This window comes from Pleurodeles waltl, chromosome 7 (assembly GCF_031143425.1).
Source record: "Pleurodeles waltl isolate 20211129_DDA chromosome 7, aPleWal1.hap1.20221129, whole genome shotgun sequence".
In the NCBI taxonomy this organism is placed as follows: domain Eukaryota; kingdom Metazoa; phylum Chordata; class Amphibia; order Caudata; family Salamandridae; genus Pleurodeles; species Pleurodeles waltl.
Genome location: NC_090446.1, coordinates 911,111,947 through 911,121,819, shown reverse-complemented (window position 1 = coordinate 911,121,819; position 9,873 = coordinate 911,111,947). Strand labels below are relative to the sequence as shown.

General features: G+C 43.5%; 1 protein-coding gene across 1 annotated transcript in view; it reads right to left on the bottom strand.

Annotated features, from left to right (window-relative positions):
• Window positions 1-371: 371 nt before the first annotated feature.
• Window positions 372-9,873, bottom strand: part of MYOZ3 (myozenin 3) — a 50,901-nt gene continuing 41,399 nt past the window's right edge. Inside the window, exon 6 of the mRNA XM_069199559.1 lies at window positions 372-4,965. Coding sequence (XP_069055660.1) covers window positions 4,782-4,965 — 184 coding nt within the window. The 3' untranslated portion in view covers window positions 372-4,781. The remainder of the gene's footprint in view (window positions 4,966-9,873) is intronic.

The following is a 9,873-nucleotide window of genomic DNA, read 5'->3' as shown; positions in this document are numbered from 1 at the left end:
TCTTTTCCAGATGGAATTACCCTAGACCTTATGAAAAATGGCAAAAGTTCTTGAGAGCCATGGAAACAGACTTCCATGGGCGTAAAAGAGGGAGCAGAGAGGAATCCATGAATTTTGTGTAATGAGAGAAGTTAGTGATTGCCTTCTGATCAAGAAGGATATACAAATATAATCTTTAAAATTCAGGAAAAAACAAGGCAAAGGTTTCTTCTCTGGGAAGGTGACTACACAGGTACTTGCAGTAGTTGGTGTACTTTCTGGGCACTGAAACCTTGGGCACTTCCTTCTGTTTTCTGCAATTCATTCAAATAGCATTCATAATAATTTACACATAATAATATTATCACAAAGTACATGTAACGGCCCACGCCTTTCTTAAATCTTTGTATTGTTTATTTTGTACATTAAAACAGGGTTTTGGAAAAACTGAAGATGGTGGTCCTGTGATTTCTAATGGTGTAATTGGTGCTCCGTTGTTCCACACGTTGATAAATATTGTCCTTTTCCACGACGAGAAGAATCAAATTATGCAGACCGTGCTTCTGAGGTGCCCGGGTAGAGCTGAGATTCGGGGAGAAGGAGCTCAATCAGTCACAGGTACATTACTGAGCGCATCAGGCCGGGAGTGACCTGCAGTTCTTTGCAGTTGTGGATCCACAAATGACCATATTGTATGTCTTGGATTCAAAGTAAGCAGGCACAGGAAGAGACTAGAAGGGATGTCCAGAAGGCAAATTGCCAAGAAGGGCTGTATCGGCAACCAGTGAATCTCGAAGGAATGTCCAGGCACCCAAAGAGCCTAGAACGGATGTGAAAACAACTAAAACCCTTAGAAGGAACCATTCAAGGTTCTGAATCTAGCATTCATATTATTAGCTGCAAAAATGTAGGCGACACTGATGTCCACCAGACGTGGTGTTCTAAACATGCTGCTTGCTTGCCACTAGATGGAATAAGGAGCACGTGAGCGTCCCTAACTATTCACCACAGAGGCCCTTGTTACCCTTAGTAATAGCCATCAGTGCTTCAGTGTCTTTTGTCTTATGTACTGAGTCTGACATAAGTTATTAGCACCAAAAGCAGTCAGAGAGACTGCTGTCAAAATTGGAAAATAACAAAGAGATCATGCAGAATTTACCTGCTCAAGCAGATTTCGGGACAGTGGGAAAGGTAGGCCTTTTTTCAGATGCCCCACACCCCTGGCTTTAGACAGATAGCTGCCTCCATGCAAGTGTCTTAACTCAAAAGTATTGCCCTTGTATGGTTTTACCTGCTGGACCTTTTCATTTGATAAGTGGGTGTGGGGGACCAGGCCCTCAACCTTGGCATTGGATCAGCACCATAAAAATCAGTAATGATGTCTATTTTATCGACATAACTTTGTTCCATCACCTGATAATAGCCTGATGCATAATAATGAAAAATTGTGATGGGAGACATGTTCCATAAGTTACATTGTAATGAGCCGGCTCATTTAAAAACACTTCTTCAAAAGCAGATTACAGTCTCGCTGCTGATGACTTGCCCAAGGCCAAAAACCATCAGAAGAAACTGTTACATTTAACAGATGTCTACAACACGTTAATTCTTGCACCTCATCTTTTTCCAAACTGCCTTTGAAGTTTCCCAGGTCGTCTGCCTTTTTTTACTTCAATTTCCAGTTAGAGGTGGGCGAGCCAGAGAATTTCCTGGATGAGCCGAGCCAGTGGTCAAGCTTGGCTCTAGTAGCCTAAATACGAGCTGAGCCAGAAACAAAGAAGATTGAGGCGGTGAAAGGGATATGGACCCACATTTACAACTTATGGATGTTTCGGCATCTTCTCCCTGCCATCTCCTTTTATGCCTCCTTGCCCCTTAGTGCAGAACAAACTTCACTGAGACTTCAACGTGCCCTTCCTCCTTTCCAACACCCAGAATGACCCAATGATGAAGTTTTTGGTGCTGACTCGAATGACTGTGTTTGCAGTATGTTGGGCACACACCACATGCATAGGCAAGGTAGTTCCTGGTTAGTGCACTCGCCTCAGAAGTTTGAGTATGAGCTGCGGGTCACTGGTTTCAGTTCCTACACTTCCAAGGTCACTGTATGCACCAATGAGCGCAATAACAGTTAACTCTGTGGGTTAGCACACCTGCGACAGAAGTCTGTTCCATCTTCAGGTTGTAAGCTCAGCTAGGCATATTCAACCTTTTATACTTCCAAGGACATATGTACCAAGGACCTTTGTAACAGCAAAGCAGTAATCACAAAGGTGTGAGGCTTTTTCATGCTGAAGTTTAGAATTAAGGGTCCTGTGAGGTTTGACCATTATTGAGGGGTCAACCTCAGCTCGTTTTGCGCTCGAGGGCACAAAATGACCCCGAGAGTAGCCAGAGCCAGGCATCTGGCTCTAGCTTGGCTTAAGCCTTCAAGGGCTCGCCCACCTCTATTTCCGGTTGACCTTCTCATCTTCCTTGCTATAATACATACACTTCCTCACTCTGTTCTACCAGTGGCACCTTTGCGGCATCCGCCTGGCTTGGTTGGGATGACTTCACCAAAACACTGCTTCTGAAAAAACGTGTTTCTTTCTAAATAAACCACTGACACTCAAAACTGAAGATATATCTTGGCTCTGCCGGTGCTAGCCCTCTTGTCTCCTCGTCCTCTATTCTCACTCTTTTTAAAATCGTGCACTGCAGAAGGACATCTACAATGTGGAAACTGGACAAAACATTTCTTTTTCCTGTCATGCCCAAGAAATGGGCCAACGCAGGCTCCAAGCAATGATTGCACCACATCAAAGAACTGATGTTTGTTTGAAACATATTTAGGGGCCAATTAACTAAAAGCATTTAGAAATATGGGAAATAATACTACAGGAGTGATTTTATGTACTCTTCCACCCCTTTGCAAGTGAGACCTGAAATGTCCATCATCCTATTAGCAAAAGTGCAAATAGTTCACCATCCTTTCTATTTGTTCTAAATATTCCTATATTTCCTGAATATTTCCACTTTACATGTTTTGAGGCCAATTCAGATAGGCATGTAGAGAACGTAAAAGAGTACTCCTGGTGTACTACTTTACTTCATAGGTTTCATTGGCTGTGTGTTCACAAACTCTCCTATCATTGTAGGAAACCTCTGTGCTAGTTCAATATTTGTGGGCCCTGTGGGGATAGAAAGGCGAGGTAATTGATTTGTCCAGGGTAGATGACAGGGAGAAAACCCGAGCTTAGCAGGATCTTTATAAGCGCTTTAGGAGATATGTTTAATGGACCTGAGCGGTGCTTCAATAGGGATCTACCACTTTTTTACAGAAAGATTTGGTGCCCACATTTCTAGGTAATGTTAATGACTGTGAAGTTTTCTCAATACTGACCATTTATGAAACACATGCACCATTTGTGTAAATACTGACGCCGCTAATGTGTCCCACCACACCTCTCATCTCCAGATACTTGGATTCTAGAGGATGGATTTATGAAATTGTTTTATTTTCACTAAAATATCTAAGCTAATCTGAGGGAATAGTGTAAGTTATTTTCTTTGCATTTATCACCCAGTCATGATGAAGTTTGCCTAAAAAATTATTTCTCTATACATCAAGCGACCACTAGTGCAGCAAAATATTTTGCAGCTCTGCCATTTAGGGGACCGATAATTGGCCTTCTCAGTCTTTTGAGGAACAGGTTACTAAGCAAAGGAGGCCAGGCACCAGTCCACTCTTCTCACCCTCTTTCACTATTCCTCTTGTGTCTTGAATATGATTAACTCCCCTTTTGTAGAGAATACAAGCAAACAGGATAAGATGGCTATGTTGTTGTCATGATTGTGTCACAGCTGAAGTACATACTATTTCCTGGTGTCTAGGTTGGCTGTTTATTTGCATTGTATTGAGCACAGTCTCCAGTGTCTTGAGCTACAGATCAGTCAGTATATATACATCCTTCACAGAAAGACTTCCTTTGTGTGACAGGCAGTCACAGAACCCACTTCCTTCAATCTGGAACACTAAGCAAAATGGTGGAGCATTAACCATGTTCTTGTGAGACTCCAGTAGAAGACTTATATGTAAGATGTGTCCCTGGTTTCAAGCTAGGACTAGAACTGTTGCTTTGGAAGGAAGTACAACCAGGGGCAGAAACTAAAGTGAGAATCTAAAAAGCAATGCTTGCACAGATGTATGTGATGCCTGACAGCAACAGTCTGTGTGTAAGTTTAGTCAGAGTCCTTGTATGAACCGTGATCTGAGGGCTCATTGTCATAGTGATACACCATACCTATTAGCAGCAGCAGTCTACATGACTCCAGTGTGGAGCTGGGAGATAACATTTAATGTAAAAGATCCTCTTATGTCAAATGGTCGAGCAGGGGTTTGCACAGCATAGAGAAGAATGTTCGATGTGGCCCCTGAAGATGGGTAGTTTAAGGTAGTTATCAGAGCAGGATGCGCTGTTGGAGAGTTGGCCTTCAAGCTCTTGGCACACGTGTGGGTAAGTATATGCTTTGCTCCCAAATAGAACATTTGAATTTGGGGAAAATTAGATAGCTTCACAACTTCACATTCTAATTAAAATGGACTGCAGTCTTTTCAAGTTGAGTCCATGAAAGCGTCTTTCAAGGAAGCAAAAAATTTAGTCCTACTCCGTCAGAGCAAGACTGGTCATAGCTTATGCAGCACCTTCCCTTCCCCACTCTGTTATGATCTCTGCAGCCATTGCTTGGTGATGACTTGCATCCGGGGGAGGGAGGAGTCCCTTAGGCCCTTGAGTGGTCTATCTCATAGAGGGCCACAGCTACAAGTCGTCTGACTCTGGGATGTTCTTCATATTCCATCCTCGGGGCGCTTGGTTGAAGCTTCGTCTCTTGCCCATGAGTTCCAGGCTCGATGGGGGTTCTGGCTGTGGTGAGGGCTCTTCAAACAAAGGTAAGAGCACCATCCTCTGCCTGGGTGTGCTCCCTCCAAATGGAATCGGGGCCCTGAAACAAACAAGTGAAAACAGTCAAGTTAGCACCGTCCATAGCCACTGGTTCCCTGGCCACATTGCCAAGCTGGGAGGCTAAAGTCACAACTCAAGACCTTGTTTCCTCTCCTGGCCAATCTCTTTCCTAGCCAGTGTGTTCTGTTCAACATATCAGAGAGTTGGTTATTTCAGTATGTTCATTACTTTCCCTTCTTTCTGTAGAGGTACATAGCAGTGTCTTAATAATGGGTATTTTTCAGGCTGCATCAGATATTAGCTGATTGTGTTCAAAGAAACATGTCTGCAAACAACCTGATAAAAGCTACTTCTTTCTCATCAAGGGTGAGTGGTGGAGTTCTATGCCTGCTGGTATTTGCCTCTAGAGCAGTTTCTACTCTGACTTCGGCTGTGCTCCCAAACCATCGTGTGGAAAATACATTCAAATTACACAAGTCTCAAAGCTGGACTTTATCTGTTAAGTTAAACATTGTACTTTTCAAGATTGTCTTGGGTCGTTATAAAGTTACAAGTCTTTAGGATGGTCTGTGATTAAAACTACTAAATCCACACTCTTCTACAAAGCTCTGCGTTCAAGGTAGAAGGCTCACGTTGCCCTGTTACCAAACCACAAGACCTGCACTGTCCCACCAAGGTCTCTTACCAACCTCTACCTTTACTACTGTCCTGAAGTGCACTTACCTTACCAAGCTACATGTCTAAGACTCTTCAACAATGCTACAACTTCAACCTGGAAGGGTGATATTTTCCAGTAATGCTCTCTTACTGGAACTGAAGCTTAGCACTGTCCCTTACTGTTCACGTATGAGGCTAGAAGGTGTGCACTGCCCCTCCATGTATTTTACCTACCCAGGAGGCTCAGACTAGCCCACGGGGTGAGGGGATCCACAATTTTCTCATTCTAATCTAGACGTCTAGCATTATTCTGTGGTGCTCTCTTGAAATAATGTGTATTCAATCAAGGGTTCAAAGAGTCACATAAAATCAATGTTACCAGATTTGAGTGAATCAATGAATATTTAAGGTTGGTGAAAGATACACTAAGGGGCTGCAGCAGGTGCAAGCAACCTGTTCAGGGGGAGGGCAGCAAGCTGCCATTGCATCTCCTCCTGAAAGGATGGGTAAGGATAATGCAAGAGTTGATCAGGTTATGCGTTCGTGGACGGCTGAGGGTGGCGCTGGGATCTGATTTGTTGGCCCACATAGGTGTGTATATGAGAGTAGAACTTGATAGTAGAAGTTAGTCCTGATGGGAGTCAAGAGCTAATCTCTTGAGGGAGAGGATGGTGCACACAAAAGATGCATAGTCCGTCCTACCAAGCTAGGCATGGGTAGCAGAGTCCTAACATCAATTCTGACAGTAAGGGTCTTGTTAGTCTAGGGTCCCCAGGAAGACTAAATGGCTCTACTGAAGAGAACCCAGTGGCTGGAGAGTCAGGCACTAATCCTTGTTAAGCCACTCGTGGGCTGACTTCCTGCATCACCCAGTGTTAAGCAGCCTGCCCTCAAGAGGCACATGGAGGGGTTGACAATGGAGAGTAGTTCTCAGCCTTGGCAGTGAAGACATTGAGGGCGGGATGCAGAGCTAGTTACCTCTAAGAGAGGCACACCCTGTGCCTTAGTTACTGGGCACAGGGTGTGACTTATTTTCCTAAGGGGGTTGATTCCCACAAAACCTTGACACTACATCTCTTTCAAGTATCTTGTATTTCTTGATTTGGGAGCAAAGGCAGAGCCCTAAATTGTGGTGAATCGAAGAGGGATAAATGGGCTAGCACACAGAACACAACAGGCTTAGGACACTTCTAGGAGCTATTTTGCCATCCATCAGGAAGGTATGTGGGTCCGGCCAAGGGCTGATTGAAAAGCAGAGATATTACTTCACTATTGTGTGTAAGCCGATAGACCAAAGAGAGACATAATAAGTGCGTAATTTACTATGAATGCATGTTGTACCTGGCTTTCAGAAGTTATGTGGTCATAAGGAGTTTTCTGCATCAAAACCCAGAGTAGAGGTACTAAGATAGTTTACTAAGGCATATCATGGCCTTATATTACATTTAAAATGTACAATGAAGTGTGAACGCAGCTGTAAAGGTTAGTTCAAACTAGGTCCATGTGCAATTTTTATTATAAGAGCCTGCACTTGTGTAATTCAAGGTACTACGCTACCTGTAATTTCTGTAATCTCCTCTTTTCCTTACACCTATGCAGACCGCGTAGCTTTCGATAATAGGAGAGTTCATTCTAGCAGAAATGGTTCACGGCATTGAACAGTTGTAAGGGAGAGGTATATGAGGTGAATAATTCTCATGATCCAGTTATGACAATATTGATATTGCAACGAAAAGTATAGTAAAAGTAATATTTGTGTGGATGGAGCACTTGAACTAAAGCTCGCAGTTCTCACGAGCGCTATGTGTGCTAACCAAGAAAAAATACCTCACTTTCCAAACTCTGGGGTGCCATCTCTCGGTGTGGTGGGGAAGCCAGAGCCACCACTGGAATAGTTCAATCATCTACATCAGTTGTTCGCAAACTTTTGACTTCTGTGGACCACCACTTTATCATTACTGGAACCCGGGGACCCATAATGAATTATTATTGAAATCCAGGGACCCCCCCCCACGGAGTCATTACTGAAAGTTGGGGATCTAATCTGTTAATACTATTTAATTTTTTAAGCAGTTGCGGACCTCCTGAGGAGGCTTCATGGACCCCCAGTGGCCTCCGGACCTAAGGATGGGAACCACTGATCTACATCGGTACCTGTAATCATGTGAAATGCGTTCTGACAGACTTCAATGTATCAATGGTTGCTCGTGTAAGTTATTGTACTGGATTCACAATGGAATGGTTAACAGTGGAAAGTGTGATAATAATATATGTTGGATCTGTACATTGGAAGCAGAAAACCCTTTAGCGTATGGTGGTGTTAAGTGAAACAACTTTAGGAAGGAAGTCTTCATCAGAACCAAGGCCCATCTCTCATGCTTTAATTATTGTCGAGGCCCTGTCTGGGCTGGAGACTCCAACTGCAGATAAATGCCCCTTTGTTCCGACAAGTACCGTGGTTAACAATCGTTCTTACATGTTGAACGTATTATTGACACTTGGGTGGAACTTTAAGTGAACAATTGGCGTCTAAGGGCTGTTTTGAACAACTAGTCACATTTTTCCTTGGGGTGTATTGCTGATCAGAAAGCAAAGCTCTTCTTATATCTTCCTACCACATTCATAGGGGACTGTTATCTCTACCCCTTTTTCCACTTAGTTTATTTATTACTTAGATTTTTTTCTTTCATTATAAGCGAAAGCGTTTTTAAAGCTACTAACGTTTGTAATTATGAAAAATAAAAAAACAGCCCGGTCATTGGGTTGGATTGGTGGACTCTTGAAAAAAGCAGACGGATTGTCGACTATCACTCGGTCTCCTCCTCTGGTCCTCAGTCACGCTTCGAGGAAAAGGTGCTGAATGCAGGGAAGTAAAGAATTCTTTCTGTGCCTAAACCCTCATGTGAAGCGGTTCTTTAAGGCCTTAGTCCCTCTGGAGGAGGGCACAAGACACCTGGCGTGGAGGGCTAATGGCCATACTCATGCCATACCCATGGGCAAAGCAGAGGTTGCTGCCTCCTAGACCTATCCTCCGAGGGCATGGAGGGAAGGGGTCTGTCTGGGCCATGGGGTTTATCACGGAGTAGTTTAATGAGCTTTGTAACTATTTTTCCTTTCTATCAAATTTTGATTTGCTGTGATCAACACCGAGGCAATGAACAATAATAAGGTAGGCATAGTTTGGATCTCGGTTTTGATGTTTTTGGACAAGCTTGGCTCCCCATCTTATATCTGTCTATTAAGGCATAAGGAAAGGCCCCAAATCTGCCATCTAATAGAACGTTAGATGGGTGGACCCCGAAATGCAAACATAGAGCAGTAACAGTGAAGACTCATGTGAGCCTAACCTCTAAGATGTTCTTGTAGCCTTTTTATTCTTTTCCATGGATAAAGTACTTTCTCCCTACGGGTTTGTGGCTAAACGAATTGGACAATTACACAGAAGGTATATTCCTGAGCGGAATAAGGAAGCAGCACAAGGCAATGAAAAGTCATCTACATTGTACCTGTGCATAACGAAAGAAGCACCAACTAACTATCTTTCTCCAGGGTGAGAGTACAGATCATTTCTGCAGTAGGGGTGTGGGCTGTTGACAAGAGGAATTGAGATTCTGTGCACCATACAAGATCTCCATTTGTTCATCCTATCCCTCCCCAATGAGGCCCTCACTGATCCAATCGTGGTTCAGATGGCTTAGATCCTCTTTCATGAGAAGAATGTAGATTGACTGAATGAGGTATACTTCCACGTTCCCATCTGGGAGTCCTGTACAATGCTCCTGTAGTTTACGGCAGACAGTCAACGATTATAAGATATTCAAAGTCATATTTATGCTTGTTTTGCACCAAATTTGCATCATTTTTTTTAACGCAAATTCGGTGCAAAACTAACTCCGTATTTATACTTTGGCCCAAGATCCGTCTAGTGCCAAAGTTATGGAGTTAAAGTCATTTTTTGGACGTGGAATGCCTACCTTGCGTCAATGAGATGCAAGGTAGGCATTCCCGTGCAAAAAATGACTCTATGGCTATAGCACCATATTTATCCCCGCATGCTAAAATCATGTATGGGGGTGAGGAGAGGTCAACTATGGTGCAAAGCTTGCCTTGGTCAGGACAGGCGTTAGGGAACCTGGGGGCCTATTTCCATGGTGGAACACCATGGAATAAGCCCACAGGTGCCCTCCCCAGGCCAGAGGGACACCCCCACCCACACCAGAGAGACAGCAGAGGATGGGGGACCCCATCCCATGTAAGTATAGGAAAGTAGAGGTAAGTATATATTTTTTTA